The following is a 24,141-nucleotide window of genomic DNA, read 5'->3' as shown; positions in this document are numbered from 1 at the left end:
AGGATTGTGCTGTAACTAAGCTTTTATAATGAGGATTGTGCTGTAACTAGGTGTTCATAATGAGGATTGTGCTGTAATTTTCATAATGAGGATTGTGCTGTAACTAGGCGTTCATAATGAGGATTGTGCTGTAACTTTCATAATGAGGATTGTGCTATAACTTTCATAATGAGGATTGTGCTGTAACTAAGCTTTTATAATGAGGATTGTGCTGTAACTAGGTGTTCATAATGAGGATTGTGCTGTAACTAAGCTTTTATAATGAGGATTGTGCTGTAACTAAGCTTTTATAATGAGGATTGTGCTGTAACTGGGCATTCATAATGAGGATTGTGCTGTAACTAAGCTTTTATAATGAGGATTGTGCTGTAACTAAGCTTTTATAATGAGGATTGTGCTGTAACTAAGCTTTTATAATGAGGATTGTGCTGTAACTAAGCTTTTATAATGAGGATTGTGCTGTAACTAGGCGTTCATAATGAGGATTGTGCTGTAACTAGGCGTTCATAATGAGGATTGTGCTGTAACTAGGCGTTCATAATGAGGATTGTGCTGTAACTAGGTGTTCATAATGAGGATTGTGCTGTAACTAAGCTTTTATAATGAGGATTGTGCTGTAACTAGGCGTTCATAATGAGGATTGTGCTGTAACTTTCATCATAAGGATTGTGCTGTAACTTTCATAATGAGGATTGTGCTGTAACTAAGCTTTTATAATGAGGATTGTGCTGTAACTAGGCGTTCATAATGAGGATTGTGCTGTAACTAGGCATTCATAATGAGGATTGTGCTGTAACTAGGCGTTCATAGTGAGGATTGTGCTGTAACTAGGTGTTCATAATGAGGATTGTGCTGTAACTAAGCTTTTATAATGAGGATTGTGCTGTAACTAGGCGTTCATAATGAGGATTGTGCTGTAACTAGGCGTTCATAGTGAGGATTGTGCTGTAACTAGGCGTTCATAATGAGGATTGTGCTGTAACTAAGCTTTTATAATGAGGATTGTGCTGTAACTAGGTGTTCATAATGAGGATTGTGCTGTAACTAGGCGTTCATAATGAGGATTGTGCTGTAACTAGGTGTTCATAATGAGGATTGTGCTGTAACTAGGTGTTCATAATGAGGATTGTGCTGTAACTAGGCGTTCATAATGAGGATTGCGCTGTAACTAGGCGTTCATAATGAGGATTGTGCTGTAACTAGGCGTTCATAATGAGGATTGTGCTGTAACTAGGTGTTCATAATGAGGATTGTGCTGTAACTAGGCGTTCATAATGAGGATTGTGCTGTAATTTTCATAATGAGGATTGTGCTGTAACTAAGCTTTTATAATGAGGATTGTGCTGTAACTAAGCTTTTATAATGAGGATTGTGCTGTAACTAGGTGTTCATAATGAGGATTGTGCTGTAATTTTCATAATGAGGATTGTGCTGTAACTAGGTGTTCATAATGAGGATTGTGCTGTAACTAGGCGTTCATAATGAGGATTGTGCTGTAACTAGGCGTTCATAATGAGGATTGTGCTATAACTTTCATAATGAGGATTGTGCTATAACTTTCATATTGAGGATTGTGCTGTAACTAAGCTTTTATAATGAGGATTGTGCTGTAACTAGGTGTTCATAATGAGGATTGTGCTGTAATTTTCATAATGAGGATTGTGCTGTAACTAAGCTTTTATAATGAGGATTGTGCTGTAACTAAGCTTTTATAATGAGGATTGTGCTGTAACTGGGCATTCATAATGAGGATTGTGCTGTAACTAAGCTTTTATAATGAGGATTGTGCTGTAACTAAGCTTTTATAATGAGGATTGTGCTGTAACTAAGCTTTTATAATGAGGATTGTGCTGTAACTAAGCTTTTATAATGAGGATTGTGCTGTAACTAGGCGTTCATAATGAGGATTGTGCTGTAACTAGGCGTTCATAATGAGGATTGTGCTGTAACTAGGCGTTCATAATGAGGATTGTGCTGTAACTAGGTGTTCATAATGAGGATTGTGCTGTAACTAAGCTTTTATAATGAGGATTGTGCTGTAACTAGGCGTTCATAATGAGGATTGTGCTGTAACTTTCATCATAAGGATTGTGCTGTAACTTTCATAATGAGGATTGTGCTGTAACTAAGCTTTTATAATGAGGATTGTGCTGTAACTAGGCGTTCATAATGAGGATTGTGCTGTAACTAGGCATTCATAATGAGGATTGTGCTGTAACTAGGCGTTCATAGTGAGGATTGTGCTGTAACTAGGTGTTCATAATGAGGATTGTGCTGTAACTAAGCTTTTATAATGAGGATTGTGCTGTAACTAGGCGTTCATAATGAGGATTGTGCTGTAACTAGGCGTTCATAGTGAGGATTGTGCTGTAACTAGGCGTTCATAATGAGGATTGTGCTGTAACTAAGCTTTTATAATGAGGATTGTGCTGTAACTAGGTGTTCATAATGAGGATTGTGCTGTAACTAGGCGTTCATAATGAGGATTGTGCTGTAACTAGGTGTTCATAATGAGGATTGTGCTGTAACTAGGTGTTCATAATGAGGATTGTGCTGTAACTAGGCGTTCATAATGAGGATTGCGCTGTAACTAGGCGTTCATAATGAGGATTGTGCTGTAACTAGGCGTTCATAATGAGGATTGTGCTGTAACTAGGCGTTCATAATGAGGATTGTGCTGTAACTAGGCGTTCATAATGAGGATTGTGCTGTAATTTTCATAATGAGGATTGTGCTGTAACTAAGCTTTTATAATGAGGATTGTGCTGTAACTAAGCTTTTATAATGAGGATTGTGCTGTAACTAGGTGTTCATAATGAGGATTGTGCTGTAATTTTCATAATGAGGATTGTGCTGTAACTAGGTGTTCATAATGAGGATTGTGCTGTAACTAGGCGTTCATAATGAGGATTGTGCTGTAACTAGGCGTTCATAATGAGGATTGTGCTATAACTTTCATAATGAGGATTGTGCTATAACTTTCATATTGAGGATTGTGCTGTAACTAAGCTTTTATAATGAGGATTGTGCTGTAACTAGGTGTTCATAATGAGGATTGTGCTGTAATTTTCATAATGAGGATTGTGCTGTAACTAAGCTTTTATAATGAGGATTGTGCTGTAACTAGGCGTTCATAATGAGGATTGTGCTGTAACTTTCATCATAAGGATTGTGCTGTAACTTTCATCATAACGCTTGTGCTGTAACTTTCATAATGAGGATTGTGCTGTAACTAAGCTTTATAATGAGGATTGTGCTGTAACTAGGTGTTCATAATGAGGATTGTGCTGTAATTTTCATAATGAGGATTGTGCTGTAACTAGGTGTTCATAATGAGGATTGTGCTGTAACTAGGCGTTCATAATGAGGATTGTGCTGTAACTAGGCGTTCATAATGAGGATTGTGCTGTAACTTTCATAATGAGGATTGTGCTATAACTTTCATAATGAGGATTGTGCTGTAACTAAGCTTTTATAATGAGGATTGTGCTGTAACTAGGTGTTCATAATGAGGATTGTGCTGTAATTTTCATAATGAGGATTGTGCTGTAACTAAGCTTTTATAATGAGGATTGTGCTGTAACTAGGCGTTCATAATGAGGATTGTGCTGTAACTTTCATCATAAGGATTGTGCTGTAACTTTCATAATGAGGATTGTGCTGTAACTAAGCTTTTATAATGAGGATTGTGCTGTAACTAGGCATTCATAATGAGGATTGTGCTGTAACTAGGCATTCATAATGAGGATTGTGCTGTAACTAGGCGTTCATAATGAGGATTGTGCTGTAACTAGGCGTTCATAATGAGGATTGTGCTGTAACTAGGCATTCATAATGAGGATTGTGCTGTAACTAGGCGTTCATTATGAGTATTGTGCTGTAACTTTCATAATGAGGATTGTGCTATAACTTTCATAATGAGGATTGTGCTGTAGCAAAGCTTTCATAATGAGGATTGTGCTGTAACTTTCATAATGAGGATTGTGCTGTAGCAAAGCTTTCATAATGAGGATTGTGCTGTAACTTTCATAATGAGTATTGTGCTGTAATTTTCATAATGAGGATTGTGCTGTAACTTTCATAATGAGGATTGTGCTATAACTTTCATAATGAGGATTGTGCTGTAACTTTCATAATGAGGATTGTTATGCTGTATAATGTTATGCAAGCCGGTGTTGTATTGGGTGTCTGGGAGTTGAGAGTTTATCTACAGGCCAAGATGAATAAACTGTGCCTTCATGTGAAAAATAACCAAGATTTTGTTACTAAGACTTAGTTACATAGAGAAAAATGCTGAAGACGTTCAAGGTTGTTTCTTTGCTGTTAGTTTTATGTGCTTATCACTCTTGCTAAATTGTATTTTCTAGTCCATAACATTCCCTCCATTGCACCAGTAACCCCCATGCAAATGACAACAGCAGCCTGTCACTCTGTGTGGTGTGTTTTCTCCCAGACAGAGAGTATTCTAACACGGTGTGGTGTGTTTTCTCCCAGACAGAGAGTATTCTAACACGGTGTGGTGTGTTTTCTCCTAGACAGAGAGTATTCTAACACGGTGTGGTGTGTTTTCTCCCAGACAGAGAGTATTCTAATACGGTGTGGTGTGTTTTCTCCCAGAAAGAGAGTATTCTAACACGGTGTGGTGTGTTTTCTCCTAGACAGAGAGTATTCTAACACGGTGTGGTGTGTTTTCTCCTAGACAGAGAGTACTCTAACACGGTGTGGTGTGTTTTCTCCCAGACAGAGAGTATTCTAACACGGTGTGGTGTGTTTTCTCCTAGACAGAGAGTACTCTAACATGGTGTGGTGTGTTTTCTCCCAGACAGAGAATGAGAAGCAGCAGTGGAAGCCAGTGCTGGTGATGGTGACAGAGAAAGACCTGCTCCTCTATCACAACCTTCCACGCATGAAGGCTTCCTGGCACAGCCCTGCACACACATACCCACTGTTAGCTACACGGTACGCTACACACACCCTCACTCTACTAGCCACAAGAGAAATAGCTGCTGCTATCCACACAGTAAGCAAAAGACACCGTCTTCCTGCTAGTCAAATAGCAAAACACATTTATCTTATCTTAGCCACATGGTTAGTGGCATCCACCCTGAACAACCCAACCATGACCACATGATAATCCTCCTCCACTCCAAACACACATAACCCTCTATTGGCACAGCAATAATCAGAACACACGTACCCTCTATTGGCCAAGCAATAATCAGAACCCACGTACCCTCTATTGGCACAGCAATAATCAGAACACATCTACCCTCTATTGGCCAAGCAATAATCAGAACACACGTACCCTCTATTGGCACAGCAATAATCAGAACAAATCTACCCTCTATTGGCACAGCAATAATCAGAACACACGTACCCTCTATTGGCACAGCAATAATCAGAACACATCTACCCTCTATTGGCACAGCAATAATCAGAACCCACATACCCTCTATTGGCCAAGCAATAATCAGAACACATCTACCCTCTATTTACCAAGCAATAATCAGAACACATCTACCCTCTATTTGCCAAGCAATAATCAGAGCACATCTACCCTCTATTGGCCAAGCAATAATTAGAACACATCTACCCTCTATTGGCCAAGCAATAATCAGAACACATCTACCCTCTATTGGCCTCATGGTGCAGAACACATCTACCCTCTATTGGCCAAGCATTAATCAGAACACATCTACCCTCTATTGGCCTCATGGTGCAGAACACATCTACCCCCTATTGGCCAAGCATTAATCAGAACACATCTACCCTCTATTGGCCAAGCATTAATCAGAACACATCTACCCTCTATTGGCCTCATGGTGCAGAACACATCTACCCCCTATTGGCCAAGCATTAATCAGAACACATCTACCCTCTATTGGCCAAGCATTAATCAGAACACATCTACCCTCTATGGGCCTCATGGTGCAGAACACACATGAAAGATGAGGTGGCACTGGAGGACAGGTCCACAACATGTTTCCATTAATGAACACAGCCAAGAACTCTGTTACTATTTATAATGACTTAAATGTAAATGTAAATAATGTTATCAGTCATTACACCTTACAGCCCTGACTAGCTAGTCTCTCTCAACAGCAGGCACTTAGAATACAACAGAATGTGTGTCTGTGTGCAGGCTGGTGCACTCTGGTCCCGACCGAGGCTCTCCCCAGCCGGGCGTGGAGCTGTCCTTCGCCACACGTACGGGAACCAGACTGGGCATCGAGGCCCACCTGTTCAGAGCTGAGACCTGTCAGGACCTTTCACTGTGGACCAGGCACATCGTTACGGGCTGTCACTCCTCTGCCCAGATGATCAAAGAAGTCACTACCAGTGAGTACCACTACACCGACCCTGCTATAAGACTGTGTGAGCCCGCTGAGCTAAAGCCTTGATTAACCAAGTCACTACCAGTGAGCCTAGGTAGACATTAGCTTGGGGAGTAACTCAAATCAAGGTTAGTTGTGATGTTAAGTGTGGTTGTAACATAGACGGGGTTGTCAGTCTCAGTACAGTACTCATAGCAGCAGTATTTGGTAAGGGGGAGTTACTGATGGTCAGTCACATGGAAGACAGTGTGAAAGGAGTCCGGGTTTTTAGAAAGGAACGGAATGTCACTGTGAGATCCTGTGTGTGTGTAGTCTGTCTGTCTGTGTGTGTGGTCTGTGTGTCGTCTGTCTGTGTGTAGTGTGTAGTCTGTGGTCAGTGTGTAGTCTGTGTGTGTGTAGTGTGTGGTCTGTGTGTGGTGTGGTCTGTGTGTAGTCTGTGTGTGTGTAGTGTGTGGTCAGTGTGTAGTCTGTGTGTGTGTGTGTGTGTGTAGTCTGTGGTCAGTGTGGTCTGTCTGTGTGTGTGTGTGTGGTCTGTGTGTCTGTGGTCCGTGTGTGTGTGTAGTGTGTGTGGTCTGCTTGTGTGTGTGTGTGTGTGTGTGTGTGTGTGTGTGTGTGTGTGTGTGTGTGTGTGTGTGACCTGTGTGTGGTCTGTGTGTGTGTGGTCTCTGTGGTATGTGTGTATGTGTGGTCTGTGTGTGTGAGGTCTGTGGGTGTGGTCTCTGTGTGTGTGTGGTTTGTGTGTCTGTGAGGTATGTGTGTATGTGTCGTCTGTGTTTGTGTGTGTGAGGTCTGAATGTGTGTGTGTGTGTTTTTTTTTGTTTGTTTTTTTTAAACCTTTATTTAACCAGGCAAGTCAGTTAAGAACAAATTCTTATTTTCAATGACGGCCTAGGAACAGTGGGTTAACTGCCTGTTCAGGGGCAGAACGACAGATTTGTACCTTGTCAGCTCGGGGGTTTGAACTTGCAACCTTCTGGTCACTAGTCCAACGCTCTAACCACTAGGCTATCCTGCACGTTTCATAGTTTTATTTAGCTGCTAAACAGCTGTTAGGTGAGAGACGTCCACACTACCCAGCCAGGAGAGGAGAGAGTTTCCTGCACGTTTCATAGTTTTATTTAGCTGCTAAACAGCTGTTAGGTGAGAGACGTCCACACTACCCAGCCAGGAGAGGAGAGAGTTTCCTGCACGTTTCGCAGGTTTATTTAGCTGCTAAACAGCTGCTTCATTTATAAGGAGGATCTCTCTCTCCTCGTCCTCTGTCATAAGCTACAGTGGAGATCAGACACATGTTGGGAATGGGAGAGACAAAGGGTGGAGGGATTTTACTCACTGACTTAGTTCAGTTGATCAGAGTTTATTACAACATGTCAAAACAAATCTGCGTCCCAAATAGCACCCTAATACCTATACAGTATAGTGTACTACATCTGACGAGAGCCCAATGGGGAATAGGGCGCTGTTTGGCCACATCTGCAGTCCTCATACCTCCTTGCAGCATACCTAAGGCACGTTCACGCAGATGAGCAGGGACGCTGGGCAACTTTCTTTTGGTGGTTTTCAGAGTCAGTATATAGGCCTCTTTAGTGTCCAAAGCTTTCATAACTGTGACCTTAATTGCCTACTGTCTGTAAGCTGTTAGTGTCTTAACGACCGTTCCACAGGTGCATGTTCATGAATTGTTTATGGTTCATTGAACAAGCATGGGGAAACATTGTTTAAATCCTTTACAATGAAGATCTGTGTAGTTATTTGGATTTTTACGAATTATCTTTGAAAGACAAGGTCCTGAAAAGGGGCTGTTTCTTTTTTTGCTGAGTTTATATAGATGACGTCGACAGAGATGGCTGCCTCGCTTCGAGTTCTTAGGAAACAATGCAGTATTTCATTTTTTTATGTATTATTTCTTACATTGTTACGCCAGGAAATCTTATTACATTGAGCTGGGAAGAGCTATTGGATATAAGAGCAACGTCAACTTACCAACATTACGACCAGGAATACAACTTTCCCGAAACGGATCCTCTGTTCGGACCACCACCCAGGACAATGGATCTAATTCCAGTAATCGACCCAAAACATCAGCGATGCAGAAGGGGCAGACGAAGCGGCCACCTGGTCAGGCTCGTAGAAAGTGCATATCGCCCACCACTCCCGAGTATACTACTCGCCAATGTCCAGTGTCTTGACAACAAGGTAGACGAAATTCGAGCAACGGTTGCCTTCCAGAGAGACACCAGAGATTGTAACATTCTCTGTTTCACGGAAACATGGCTCGGGATATGTTGTCGGAATCAGTTCAGCCACCGGGCTTCTCCAGGCATCGCGCCGACAGAGATAAACACCTCTCTGGGAAGAGGAAGGAGGGGGGTGTATGCTTTATGATTAACGACTTATGGTGTAATCATAACGACATACAAGAACTCAAATCCTTCTGCTCACCCAACCTAGAATTCCTTCCAATCAAATTTGACATACCATGAGAATTCTCGTCAGTTATAGTCACAGTTGTGTACATTCCCCCTCATGCAGACAAAAATACAGCCATCAAGGAACTTCACTGGACAATATGCAAACTGGAAACCACACATCCTGAGGCTGCATTTATTGCATTTTAACAAAGCACATTTGAGAACAAGGCTACCTAAATTATACCAGCATATCGATTGCGCTACGCACATGGGCAATACCCTCCACCAATGCTAAAAAGCCCTCCTCCGCCCTCCCTTCGGCAAATCCGACCACAACGCCATCAGAAACTGAAACAGGATGTACCAGTAACGAGAACCATTCAACGCTGGTCAGACCAATCGGAAGCCACGTTTCAAGATTGTTTTGATCACGCGGACTGGAAATGTTCCTGTCAGCCTCAGAGAACAACATCGACCTGTACGCTGATTCTGTGATTGTGTTTTACAAAGAAGTGCATTGGAGATGATGTACCCACTGTGACTATTAAAACCCACCCTAACCAGAAACCATGAATGGATGGCTGTATTCGTGCAAAACTGAAAGCGCGATCCACCGCATTTAACCATGGAATTAGGTCTGGGAATATGACTGAATATACAGTGGGGCAAAAAAGTATTTAGTCAGCCACCAATTGTGCAAGTTCTCCCACTTAAAAAGATGAGAGAGGCCTGTAATTTTCATCATAGGTACACTTCAACTATGACAGACAAAATGAGAAAAAAAATCCAGAAAATCACATTGCAGGATTTTTAATGAATTTATTTGCAAATGATGGTGGAAAATAAGTATTTGGTCACCTACAAACAAGCAAGATTTCTGGCTCTCACAGACCTGTATCTTCTTCTTTAAGAGGCTCCTCTGTCCTCCACTCGTTACCTGTATTAATGGCACCTGTTTGAACTTGTTATCAGTATAAAAGACACCTGTCCACAACCTCAAACAGTCACACTCCAAAGTCCCCTATGGCCAAGACCAAAGAGCTGTCAAAGGACACCAGAAACAAAATTGTAGACCTGCACCAGGCTGGGAAGACTGAATCTGCAATAGGTAAGCAGCTTGGTTTGAAGAAATCAACTGTGGGAGCAATTATTAGGAAATGGAAGACATACAAGACCACTGATAATCTCCCTCGATCTGGGGCTCCACGCAAGATCTCACCCCGTGGGGTCAAAATTATCACAAGAACGATGAGCAAAAATCCCAGAACCACACGGGGGGACCTAGTGAATGACCTGCAGAGAGCTGGAGCCAAAGTAACAAAGCCTACCATCAGTAACACACAATGCCGCCAGGGACTCAAATTCTGCAGTGCCAGATGTGTCCCCCTGCTTAAGCCAGTACATGTCCAGGCCCGTCTGAAGTTTGCGAGAGAGCATTTGGATGATCCAGAAGAAGATTGGGAGAATGTCATATAGTCAGATGAAACCAAAATATAACTTTTTAGTAAAAACTAATCTCATCGTGTTTGGAGGACAAAGATTGCTGAGTTGCATCCAAAGAACACCATACCTACTGTGAAGCACGGGGGTGGAAACATCATGCTTTGGGGCTGTTTTTCTGCAAAGGGACCAGGACGACTGATCCGTGTAAAGGAAAGAATGAATGGGGCCATGTATCGTGAGATTTTGAAAACCTCCTTCCATCAGCATGGGCATTGAAGATGAAACGTGGCTGGGTCTTTCAGCATGACAATGATCCCAAACACACCGCCCGGGCAACGAAGGAGTGGCTTCGTAAGAAGCATTTCATGGTCCTGGAGTGGCCTAGCCAGTCTCCAGATCTCAACCTCATAGAAAATCTTTGGAGGGAGTTGAAAGTCTGTGTTGCCCAGCAACAGCCCCAAAACATCACTGCTCTAGAGGAGATCTGCATGGAGGAATGGGCCAAAATACCAGCAACAGTGTGTGAAAACCTTGTGAAGACTTACAGAAAACGTTTGACCTCTGTTATTGCCAACAAAGGGTATATAACAAAGTATTGAGATAAACTTTTGTTATTGACCAAATACTTATTTTCCACCATAATTTGCAAATAAATTCATTAAAAATCCTACAATGTGATTTTCTGGATTTTTTTGTCTCATTTTGTCTGTCATAGTTGAAGTGTACCTATGATGAAAATTGCAGGCCTCTCTCATCTTTTTAAGTGGGGGAACTTGCACAATTGGTGGCTGACTAAATACTTTTTTGCCCCACTGTAGTAAACAGTGTAGCTATTCCCTATGCAAGGCAATCAAACAAGCGAATTGCCAGTACAGGGACAAGGTGGAGTTGCAATTCAACGGCTCAGACACGAGACGTATGTGGCAGGGTCTACAGGAAATCACAGACTACAAAAAGAAAACCAACCACGTCACAGACACTGACGTCATGCTAACTAAACACCAAACTAAACACCTTTGCTTTGAGGATAATACAGTGCCACTGCCGCGGCCCGCGAACAAGGACTGCCCCCCCCCCTTCGCCGTGGCTGACGTGAGTAAAACGTTTAAACATGTTAACCCTCGCAAGGCTGCTGGCCTAGACGGCATCCATAGCCACGTCCTCAGAGCATGCGCAGACCAGCTGGCTGGTGTGTTTACGGACATATTCAATCACTCCCTATCCCAGTCTGTTGTCCCTACATGCTTCAAGATGGCTACCATTGTTCCTGTACCCAAGAAGGAAAAGATAACTGAAATAAATGACTACCACCCCATAGCACTCACTTCTGTCATCATGAAGTGCTTTGAGAGACTAGTCAAGGATCATATCACCTCCACCTTACCGGCCAGCGTAGACCCACTTCAGTTTGCATACCTCCCCAACAGGTCCACAGACGACGCAATCGCCATCCCACTGCACACTGCCCTATCCCATCTGGATAAGAGGAATACCTATGTAAGAATGCTGTTCATTAACTGTAGCTCAGCATTCAACACCATAGTACCCTCCAAGCTCATCATTAAGCTGGAGGCCCTGGGTCTCAACCCCACCCTGTGCAATTGGGTCCTGGACTTTCTGACGGGCCGCCCCCAGGTGGTGAAGGTAGGAAACAACATCTCTACTTCCCTGACCCTCAACATTGGGGCCTCACAAGGCTGCATGCTCAGCCCCCTCTTGTACTCCCTGTTCACCCATGACTGGGTGGCCATGCATGCCTCCAACTCAATCATCAAGTTTACAGACAACACAACATTAGTGGGCTTGATTACCAACAATGACGAGACGGCCTACAGGGAGGAGGTGGGGGCCCTCGGAGTGTGGTGTCAGGAAACAAACCTCTCACTCAATGTCCACAAAACAAAGGAGATGATGGTGGACTTCAGGAAACAGCAGAGGGAGCAACGCCCCCTATCCACATCGACGAGATCGCAGTGGAGGAGGAGGAAGGTTTTAAGTTCCTCGGTGTACACATCACAGACAAACTGTGGTCCACCCACACAGACAGTGTGGTTAGGAAGGCGCAACAGTCCCTCTTCAATCTCAGGAGGCTGAAGAAATTTGGCTTGTCACCCAAAACCCTGACAAGCTTTTACGGATGCACAATCGAGAGCATCCTGTTGGGCTGCATCAAAGCCTGGTACGGCAACTGCACTGCCCTCAACCGCAAGGCTCTCCAGAGGGTGGTGCAGTCTGCACAACACATCACCAAGAGCAAACTACCTGCCCTCCATGACACCTACAGCACCCAATGTCACAGGAAGGCCAAAAAGATCATTGAGGACATCAACCACCCAAGCCACTGTCTGTTCACACCACTACCATCCAGAGGATGAGGTCAGTATAGGTGCATCAAAGCTGGGACCGAAAAACTGAAAAACAGCTTCTATCTCAAGACCATCATACTGCTAAACAGCAATCACTAACTCAGAGAGGCTGCTGCCTACATTGAGACCAAATCACTGGCCACTTTAGTAAATGGATCACTAGTCACTCTAAACAATGGCACTCTAAATAATGGCACTTTAATAATATACATCACATGTATATACTGTATTTTATACCATCTATTGCACCTTGCCTATGCCGCTCGGACATCGCTCATCCATACACTTACATGTACATATTCTCATTCACCCCTTCAGATTTGTGTGTATTAGGTCGTTGTTGGGGAATTGTTAGATTACTTGTTAGATATTACTGCACTGTCGGAACTAGAAGCACAAGCATTTCGCTACATGTGCATTAACATCTGCTAACCATGTGTATGTGACAAATAACATTTTATGTGAAACTAATACAATATGTCTGGACAGGGTATAGAATAGGAAACTAATAAACCTTGTCTGGACAGTGTGTGAATCTGTGAAAGAGGCATGCTATGGTCCTCTATGGATCTCTATGGCCCTCTATGGATCTCTATGGTCCTCTATGGACCTCTATGGACCTCTATGATCCTCTATGGACCTCTATGATCCTCTATGGACCTCTATGATCCTCTATGGACCTCTATGATCCTCTATGGACCTCTATGATCCTCTATGGACCTCTATGATCCTCTATGGACCTCTGTGGACCTCTGTGGTCCTCTATGGACCTCTATGGTCCTCTGTGGTCCTCTATGGACCTCTATGGTCCTCTATGGTCCTCTGTGGTCCTCTATGGACCTCTATGGTCCTCTATGGACCTCTATGATCCTCTATGGACCTCTATGATCCTCTATGGACCTCTGTGGACCTCTGTGGACCTCTGTGGTCCTCTGTGGACCTCTATGGTCCTCTGTGGACCTCTATGATCCTCTATGTACCTCTATGATCCTCTATGATCCTCTATGGACCTCTATGATCCTCTATGTACCTCTATGATCCTCTATGGACCTCTATGATCCTCTATGGACCTCTATGATCCTCTATGGACCTCTATGGTCCTCTATGGACCTCTATGATCCTCTATGGACCTCTATGATCCTCTATGTACCTCTATGATCCTCTATGGACCTCTATGGTCCTCTATGGTCCTCTGTGGTCCTCTATGGACCTCTATGGTCCTCTATGGACCTCTATGATCCTCTATGGACCTCTATGATCCTCTATGGACCTCTGTGGACCTCTGTGGTCCTCTGTGGACCTCTATGGTCCTCTGTGGACCTCTATGATCCTCTATGGACCTCTATGATCCTCTATGATCCTCTATGGACCTCTATGATCCTCTATGTACCTCTATGATCCTCTATGGACCTCTATGATCCTCTATGGACCTCTATGATCCTCTATGGACCTCTATGGTCCTCTATGGACCTCTATGATTCTCTATGGACCTCTATGATCCTCTATGGACCTCTATGATCCTCTATGGTCCTATGGAGCGTGTGGTTGACTGTTTTTGTCTCTTTGTAGACTGTGACATTTGGCTAAATCTTTTTAATCTTTTATTTACAGTGAGAACGTTGTTAATATTAGTATTACAATCTTTGTCCTAAGAATAGCTGAACTCTACGTCAGCCTCTGGGCCTAGCGCCATATTGTGGGGTTTTAGAGGAAAAGGGCCTCTTTTGGCTGAGGAGTTACATTTCTATTGATGATTATTACGGAGATTGCGTCCCAAACGGCACCCTATTCCCGAACGCAGTGCACTACATATGGTGCCTTTTAGGACGCATCTTGAGGGATTTGGGTTTTCGCGTTTGAGGCCAACTTGACCGTTATTCAACTGGCTCAAAATAAAACGATGGTCAGAATCAGATATTGTCCAGGGACTGTTTTATTATTGAAAATGTATTCACTCTTATTTATTGTTAAGGGCATGTATTTATCCACTGGCAGGTTCCTGTTGTGATCAGTGGTCTGTAATACAGAGGTATTGTTGATAGACTGACTATAGGGGTTCATAACATCATCACAGTTATTTGCTTCATAGACTTGACTACAGTTGTGTTTGCTTGATAGACTGTTGACTATAGGGGTGTATGATGTCATCACAGTTGTGTTTCCTTGGTAGACTGTTGACTATAGGGGTTTATGATGTCATCACAGTTGTGTTTGCTTGATAGACTTGACTATAGGGGTTTATGATGTCATCACAGTTGTGTTTGCTTGGTAGACTGTTGACTATAGGGGTTTATGAGGTCATCACAGTTGTGGGATAAAGCTTGGGGATAAACTACTCCCAGACCCTACAGGGTTAGAGCTTGGGGATAAACTACTCCTAGATCCTATATGGTTAGAGCTTGGGGTTAAACTACTCCTAGACCCTACAGGGTTAGAGCTTGGGGATAAACTACTCCTAGATCCTATATGGTTAGAGCTTGGGGATAAACTACTCCCAGACCCTATATGGTTAGAGCTTGGGGATAAACTACTCCCAGACCCTATATGGTTAGAGCTTGGGGATAAACTACTCCTAGACCCTACATGGTTAGAGCTTGGGGATAATCTACTCCTAGACCCTACAGGGTTAGAGCTTGGGGATAAACTACTCCCAGACCCTATATGGTTAGTGCTTGGGGATAAACTACTCCCAGACCCTACAGGGTTAGAGCTTGGGGATAAACTACTCCTAGACCCTACAGGGTTAGAGCTTGGGGATAAACTACTCCCAGACCCTATATGGTTAGAGCTTGGGGATAAACTACTCCCAGACCCTATATGGTTAGAGCTTGGGGATAAACTACTCCCAGACCCTACAGGGTTAGAGCTTGGGGATAAACTACTCCTAGATCCTATATGGTTAGAGCTTGGGGTTAAACTACTCCTAGACCCTACAGGGTTAGAGCTTGGGGATAAACTACTCCTAGATCCTATATGGTTAGAGCTTGGGGATAAACTACTCCCAGACCCTATATGGTTAGAGCTTGGGGTTAAACTACTCCTAGACCCTACAGCGTTAGAGCTTGGGGATACACTACTCCTAGACCCTATATGGTTAGAGCTTGGGGATAAACTACTCCTAGATCCTACAGGGTTAGAGCTTGGGGATAAACTACTCCTAGACCCTACATGGTTAGAGCTTGGGGATAAACTACTCCAAGACCCTACAGGGTTAGAGCTTGGGGATAAACTACTCCCAGACCCTATATGGTTAGAGCTTGGGGATAAACTACAACCAGACCCTACATGGTTAGAGCTTGGGGATAAACTACTCCTAGACCCTACAGGGTTAGAGCTTGGGGATAAACTACTCCCAGACCCTATATGGTTAGAGCTTGGGGATAAACTACTCCCAGACCCTACAGGGTTAAAGCTTGGGGATAAACTACTCCCAGACCCTATATGGTTAGAGCTTGGGGATAAACTACTCCCAGACCCTACAGGGTTAAAGCTTGGGGATAAACTACTCCTAGATCCTACAGGGTTAGAGCTTGGGGATAAACTACTCCTAGATCCTATATGGTTAGAGCTTGGGGATAAACTACTCCTAGATCCTATATGGTTAGAGCTTGGGGATACACTACTCCTAGACCCTATATGGTTAGAGCTTGGGGATAAACTACTCCTAGACCCTATATGGTTAGAGCTTGGGGATAAACTACTCCCAGACCCTATATGGTTAGAGCTTGGGGATAAACTACTCCCAGACCCTATATGGTTAGAGCTTGGTGATAAACTACTCCTAGACCCTATATGGTTAGAGCTTGGGGATAAACTACTCCCAGACCCTATATGGTTAGAGCTTGGGGATAAACTACTCCCAGACCCTATATGGTTAGAGCTTGGGGATAAACTACTCCTAGACCCTATATGGTTAGAGCTTGGGGATAAACTACTCCCAGACCCTATATGGTTAGAGCTTGGGGATAAACTACTCCCAGACCCTATATGGTTAGAGCTTGGGGATAAACTACTCCCAGACCCTATATGGTTAGAGCTTGGGGATAAACTACTCCTAGACCCTATATGGTTAGAGCTTGGGGATAAACTACTCCCAGACCCTATATGGTTAGAGCTTGGGGATAAACTACTCCTAGACCCTATATGGTTAGAGCTTGGGGATAAACTACTCCCAGACCCTATATGGTTAGAGCTTGGGGATAAACTACTCCCAGACCCTACAGGGTTAAAGCTTGGGGATAAACTACTCCCAGACCCTATATGGTTAGAGCTTGGGGATAAACTACTCCCAGACCCTACAGGGTTAAAGCTTGGGGATAAACTACTCCTAGATCCTACAGGGTTAGAGCTTGGGGATAAACTACTCCTAGATCCTATATGGTTAGAGCTTGGGGATAAACTACTCCTAGATCCTATATGGTTAGAGCTTGGGGATAAACTACTCCCAGACCCTATATGGTTAGAGTTTGGGGATAAACTACTCCCAGACCCTACAGGGTTAAAGCTTGGGGATAAACTACTCCCAGACCCTATATGGTTAGAGCTTGGGGATAAACTACTCCTAGATCCTATATGGTTAGAGCTTGGGGATAAACTACTCCTAGATCCTATATGGTTAGAGCTTGGGGATACACTACTCCTAGACCCTATATGGTTAGAGCTTGGGGATAAACTACTCCTAGACCCTATATGGTTAGAGCTTGGGGATAAACTACTCCCAGACCCTATATGGTTAGAGCTTGGGGATAAACTACTCCCAGACCCTATATGGTTAGAGCTTGGGGATAAACTACTCCTAGACCCTATATGGTTAGAGCTTGGGGATAAACTACTCCCAGACCCTATATGGTTAGAGCTTGGGGATAAACTACTCCCATACCCTATATGGTTAGAGCTTGGGGATAAACTACTCCTAGACCCTATATGGTTAGAGCTTGGGGATAAACTACTCCCAGACCCTATATGGTTAGAGCTTGGGGATAAACTACTCCCAGACCCTATATGGTTAGAGCTTGGGGATAAACTACTCCCAGACCCTATATGGTTAGAGCTTGGGGATAAACTACTCCTAGACCCTATATGGTTAGAGCTTGGGGATAAACTACTCCCAGACCCTATATGGTTAGAGCTTGGGGATAAACTACTCCCAGACCCTATATGGTTAGAGCTTGGGGTTAAACTACTCCTAGACCCTACAGCGTTAGAGCTTGGGGATACACTACTCCTAGACCCTATATGGTTAGAGCTTGGGGATAAACTACTCCTAGATCCTACAGGGTTAGAGCTTGGGGATAAACTACTCCTAGACCCTACATGGTCAGAGCTTGGGGATAAACTACTCCAAGACCCTACAGGGTTAGAGCTTGGGGATAAACTACTCCCAGACCCTATATGGTTAGAGCTTGGGGATAAACTACAACCAGACCCTACATGGTTAGAGCTTGGGGATAAACTACTCCTAGACCCTACAGGGTTAGAGCTTGGGGATAAACTACTCCCAGACCCTATATGGTTAGAGCTTGGGGATAAACTACTCCCAGACCCTATATGGTTAGAGCTTGGGGATAAACTACTCCTAGACCCTATATGGTTAGAGCTTGGGGATAAACTACTCCCAGACCCTATATGGTTAGAGCTTGGGGATAAACTACTCCCAGACCCTATATGGTTAGAGCTTGGGGATAAACTACTCCTAGACCCTATATGGTTAGAGCTTGGGGATAAACTACTCCCAGACCCTATATGGTTAGAGCTTGGGGATAAACTACTCCCAGACCCTATATGGTTAGAGCTTGGGGTTAAACTACTCCTAGACCCTACAGCGTTAGAGCTTGGGGATACACTACTCCTAGACCCTATATGGTTAGAGCTTGGGGATAAACTACTCCTAGATCCCACAGGGTTAGAGCTTGGGGATAAACTACTCCTAGACCCTACATGGTTAGAGCTTGGGGATAAACTACTCCAAGACCCTACAGGGTTAGAGCTTGGGGATAAACTACTCCCAGACCCTATATGGTTAGAGCTTGGGGATAAACTACAACCAGACCCTACATGGTTAGAGCTTGGGGATAAACTACTCCTAGACCCTACAGGGTTAGAGCTTGGGGATAAACTACTCCCAGACCCTATATGGTTAGAGCTTGGGGATAAACTACTCCCAGACCCTACAGGGTTAAAGCTTGGGGATAAACTACTCCCAGACCCTATATGGTTAGAGCTTGGGGATAAACTACTCCCAGACCCTACAGGGTTAAAGCTTGGGGATAAACTACTCCTAGATCCTACAGGGTTAGAGCTTGGGGATAAACTACTCCTAGATCCTATATATGGTTAGAGCTTGGGGATAAACTACTCCTAGATCCTATATGGTTAGAGCTTGGGGATACACTACTCCTAGACCCTATATGGTTAGAGCTTGGGGATAAACTACTCCTAGACCCTATATGGTTAGAGCTTGGGGATAAACTACTCCCAGACCCTATATGGTTAGAGCTTGGGGATAAACTACTCCCAGACCCTATATGGTTAGAGCTTGGTGATAAACTACTCCTAGACCCTATATGGTTAGAGCTTGGGGATAAACTACTCCCAGACCCTATATGGTTAGAGCTTGGGGATAAACTACTCCCAGACCCTATATGGTTAGAGCTTGGGGATAAACTACTCCTAGACCCTATATGGTTAGAGCTTGGGGATAAACTACTCCCAGACCCTATATGGTTAGAGCTTGGGGATAAACTACTCCCAGACCCTATATGGTTAGAGCTTGGGGATAAACTACTCCCAGACCCTATATGGTTAGAGCTTGGGGATAAACTACTCCTAGACCCTATATGGTTAGAGCTTGGGGATAAACTACTCCCAGACCCTATATGGTTAGAGCTTGGGGATAAACTACTCCTAGACCCTATATGGTTAGAGCTTGGGGATAAACTACTCCCAGACCCTATATGGTTAGAGCTTGGGGATAAACTACTCCCAGACCCTACAGGGTTAAAGCTTGGGGATAAACTACTCCCAGACCCTATATGGTTAGAGCTTGGGGATAAACTACTCCCAGACCCTACAGGGTTAAAGCTTGGGGATAAACTACTCCTAGATCCTACAGGGTTAGAGCTTGGGGATAAACTACTCCTAGATCCTATATGGTTAGAGCTTGGGGATAAACTACTCCTAGATCCTATATGGTTAGAGCTTGGGGATAAACTACTCCCAGACCCTATATGGTTAGAGTTTGGGGATAAACTACTCCCAGACCCTACAGGGTTAAAGCTTGGGGATAAACTACTCCCAGACCCTATATGGTTAGAGCTTGGGGATAAACTACTCCTAGATCCTATATGGTTAGAGCTTGGGGATAAACTACTCCTAGATCCTATATGGTTAGAGCTTGGGGATACACTACTCCTAGACCCTATATGGTTAGAGCTTGGGGATAAACTACTCCTAGACCCTATATGGTTAGAGCTTGGGGATAAACTACTCCCAGACCCTATATGGTTAGAGCTTGGGGATAAACTACTCCCAGACCCTATATGGTTAGAGCTTGGGGATAAACTACTCCTAGACCCTATATGGTTAGAGCTTGGGGATAAACTACTCCCAGACCCTATATGGTTAGAGCTTGGGGATAAACTACTCCCATACCCTATATGGTTAGAGCTTGGGGATAAACTACTCCTAGACCCTATATGGTTAGAGCTTGGGGATAAACTACTCCCAGACCCTATATGGTTAGAGCTTGGGGATAAACTACTCCCAGACCCTATATGGTTAGAGCTTGGGGATAAACTACTCCCAGACCCTATATGGTTAGAGCTTGGGGATAAACTACTCCTAGACCCTATATGGTTAGAGCTTGGGGATAAACTACTCCCAGACCCTATATGGTTAGAGCTTGGGGATAAACTACTCCCAGACCCTATATGGTTAGAGCTTGGGGTTAAACTACTCCTAGACCCTACAGCGTTAGAGCTTGGGGATACACTACTCCTAGACCCTATATGGTTAGAGCTTGGGGATAAACTACTCCTAGATCCTACAGGGTTAGAGCTTGGGGATAAACTACTCCTAGACCCTACATGGTTAGAGCTTGGGGATAAACTACTCCAAGACCCTACAGGGTTAGAGCTTGGGGATAAACTACTCCCAGACCCTATATGGTTAGAGCTTGGGGATAAACTACAACCAGACCCTACATGGTTAGAGCTTGGGGATAAACTACTCCTAGACCCTACAGGGTTAGAGCTTGGGGATAAACTACTCCCAGACCCTATATGGTTAGAGCTTGGGGATAAACTACTCCCAGACCCTATATGGTTAGAGCTTGGGGATAAACTACTCCTAGACCCTATATGGTTAGAGCTTGGGGATAAACTACTCCCAGACCCTATATGGTTAGAGCTTGGGGATAAACTACTCCCAGACCCTATATGGTTAGAGCTTGGGGATAAACTACTCCTAGACCCTATATGGTTAGAGCTTGGGGATAAACTACTCCCAGACCCTATATGGTTAGAGCTTGGGGATAAACTACTCCCAGACCCTATATGGTTAGAGCTTGGGGTTAAACTACTCCTAGACCCTACAGCGTTAGAGCTTGGGGATACACTACTCCTAGACCCTATATGGTTAGAGCTTGGGGATAAACTACTCCTAGATCCCACAGGGTTAGAGCTTGGGGATAAACTACTCCTAGACCCTACATGGTTAGAGCTTGGGGATAAACTACTCCAAGACCCTACAGGGTTAGAGCTTGGGGATAAACTACTCCCAGACCCTATATGGTTAGAGCTTGGGGATAAACTACAACCAGACCCTACATGGTTAGAGCTTGGGGATAAACTACTCCTAGACCCTACAGGGTTAGAGCTTGGGGATAAACTACTCCCAGACCCTATATGGTTAGAGCTTGGGGATAAACTACTCCCAGACCCTACAGGGTTAAAGCTTGGGGATAAACTACTCCCAGACCCTATATGGTTAGAGCTTGGGGATAAACTACTCCCAGACCCTACAGGGTTAAAGCTTGGGGATAAACTACTCCTAGATCCTACAGGGTTAGAGCTTGGGGATAAACTACTCCTAGATCCTATATGGTTAGAGCTTGGGGATAAACTACTCCTAGATCCTATATGGTTAGAGCTTGGGGATACACTACTCCTAGACCCTATATGGTTAGAGCTTGGGGATAAACTACTCCTAGACCCTATATGGTTAGAGCTTGGGGATAAACTACTCCCAGACCCTATATGGTTAGAGCTTGGGGATAAACTACTCCCAGACCCTATATGGTTAGAGCTTGGTGATAAACTACTCCTAGACCCTATATGGTTAGAGCTTGGGGATAAACTACTCCCAGACCCTATATGGTTAGAGCTTGGGGATAAACTACTCCCAGACCCTATATGGTTAGAGCTTGGGGATAAACTACTCCTAGACCCTATATGGTTAGAGCTTGGGGATAAACTACTCCCAGACCCTATATGGTTAGAGCTTGGGGATAAACTACTCCCAGACCCTATATGGTTAGAGCTTGGGGATAAACTACTCCCAGACCCTATATGGTTAGAGCTTGGGGATAAACTACTCCTAGACCCTATATGGTTAGAGCTTGGGGATAAACTACTCCCAGACCCTATATGGTTAGAGCTTGGGGATAAACTACTCCTAGACCCTATATGGTTAGAGCTTGGGGATAAACTACTCCCAGACCCTATATGGTTAGAGCTTGGGGATAAACTACTCCCAGACCCTACAGGGTTAAAGCTTGGGGATAAACTACTCCCAGACCCTATATGGTTAGAGCTTGGGGATAAACTACTCCCAGACCCTACAGGGTTAAAGCTTGGGGATAAACTACTCCTAGATCCTACAGGGTTAGAGCTTGGGGATAAACTACTCCTAGATCCTATATGGTTAGAGCTTGGGGATAAACTACTCCTAGATCCTATATGGTTAGAGCTTGGGGATAAACTACTCCCAGACCCTATATGGTTAGAGTTTGGGGATAAACTACTCCCAGACCCTACAGGGTTAAAGCTTGGGGATAAACTACTCCCAGACCCTATATGGTTAGAGCTTGGGGATAAACTACTCCTAGATCCTATATGGTTAGAGCTTGGGGATACACTACTCCTAGACCCTATATGGTTAGAGCTTGGGGATAAACTACTCCTAGACCCTATATGGTTAGAGCTTGGGGATAAACTACTCCCAGACCCTATATGGTTAGAGCTTGGGGATAAACTACTCCCAGACCCTATATGGTTAGAGCTTGGGGATAAACTACTCCCAGACCCTATATGGTTAGAGCTTGGGGATAAACTACTCCCAGACCCTATATGGTTAGAGCTTGGGGATAAACTACTCCTAGACCCTATATGGTTAGAGCTTGGGGATAAACTACTCCCAGACCCTATATGGTTAGAGCTTGGGGATAAACTACTCCCAGACCCTATATGGTTAGAGCTTGGGGATAAACTACTCCCAGACCCTATATGGTTAGAGCTTGGGGATAAACTACTCCCAGACCCTATATGGTTAGAGCTTGGGGATAAACTACTCCTAGACCCTATATGGTTAGAGCTTGGGGATAAACTACTCCCAGACCCTATATGGTTAGTGCTTGGGGATAAACTACTCCCAGACCCTATATGGTTAGAGCTTGGGGATAAACTACTCCCAGACCCTATATGGTTAGAGCTTGGGGATAAACTACTCCCAGACCCTATATGGTTAGAGCTTGGGGATAAACTACTCCCAGACCCTATATGGTTAGAGCTTGGGGATAAACTACTCCCAGACCCTATATGGTTAGAGCTTGGGGATAAACTACTCCCAGACCCTATATAGTTAGAGCTTGGGGATAAACTACTCCTAGACCCTATATGGTTAGTGCTTGGGGATAAACTACTCCCAGACCCTATATGGTTAGAGCTTGGGGATAAACTACTCCTAGACCCTACAGCGTTAGAGCTTGGGGATACACTACTCCCAGACCCTATATGGTTAGAGCTTGGGGATAAACTACTCCCAGACCCTATATGGTTAGAGCTTGGGGATAAACTACTCCCAGACCCTATATGGTTAGAGCTTGGGGATAAACTACTCCCAGACCCTACAGCGTTAGAGCTTGGGGATAAACTGCTCCCAGACCCTATATGGTTAGAGCTTGGGGATAAACTACTCCCAGACCCTATATGGTTAGAGCTTGGGGATAAACTACTCCCAGACCCTATATGGTTAGAGCTTGGGGATAAACTACTCCTAGACCCTATATGGTTAGAGCTTGGGGATAAACTACTCCCAGACCCTATATGGTTAGAGCTTGGGGATAAACTACTCCCAGACCCTATATGGTTAGAGCTTGGGGATAAACTACTCCCAGACCCTATATGGTTAGAGCTTGGGGATAAACTACTCCCAGACCCTATATGGTTAGAGCTTGGGGATAAACTACTCCCAGACCCTACAGGGTTAGAGCTTGGGGATAAACTACTCCCAGACCCTACATGGTTAGAGCTTGGGGATAAACTACTCCTAGACCCTACATGGTTAGAGCTTGGGGATAAACTACTCCCA

General features: G+C 44.1%; 1 protein-coding gene across 3 annotated transcripts in view; it reads left to right on the top strand.

The window, feature by feature from the left end:
• The window catches only part of LOC135538188 (beta-1-syntrophin-like), a 108,432-nt gene that overhangs the window by 42,263 nt on the left and 42,028 nt on the right, over window positions 1–24,141 (top strand). For all 3 annotated transcript variants that reach the window (XM_064964153.1, XM_064964152.1, XM_064964154.1), the window contains exons 4-5: window positions 4,823–4,959; window positions 6,143–6,339. In XM_064964153.1, coding sequence (XP_064820225.1) covers window positions 4,823–4,959; window positions 6,143–6,339 — 334 coding nt within the window. The remainder of the gene's footprint in view (window positions 1–4,822; window positions 4,960–6,142; window positions 6,340–24,141) is intronic.

Source organism: Oncorhynchus masou, unplaced genomic scaffold (assembly GCF_036934945.1).
Source record: "Oncorhynchus masou masou isolate Uvic2021 unplaced genomic scaffold, UVic_Omas_1.1 unplaced_scaffold_929, whole genome shotgun sequence".
Classification (NCBI taxonomy): Eukaryota; Metazoa; Chordata; class Actinopteri; order Salmoniformes; family Salmonidae; genus Oncorhynchus; species Oncorhynchus masou.
The sequence above is the reverse complement of the archived record's forward strand: the minus strand, read 5'-3'. Positions and strand labels throughout refer to the sequence as shown.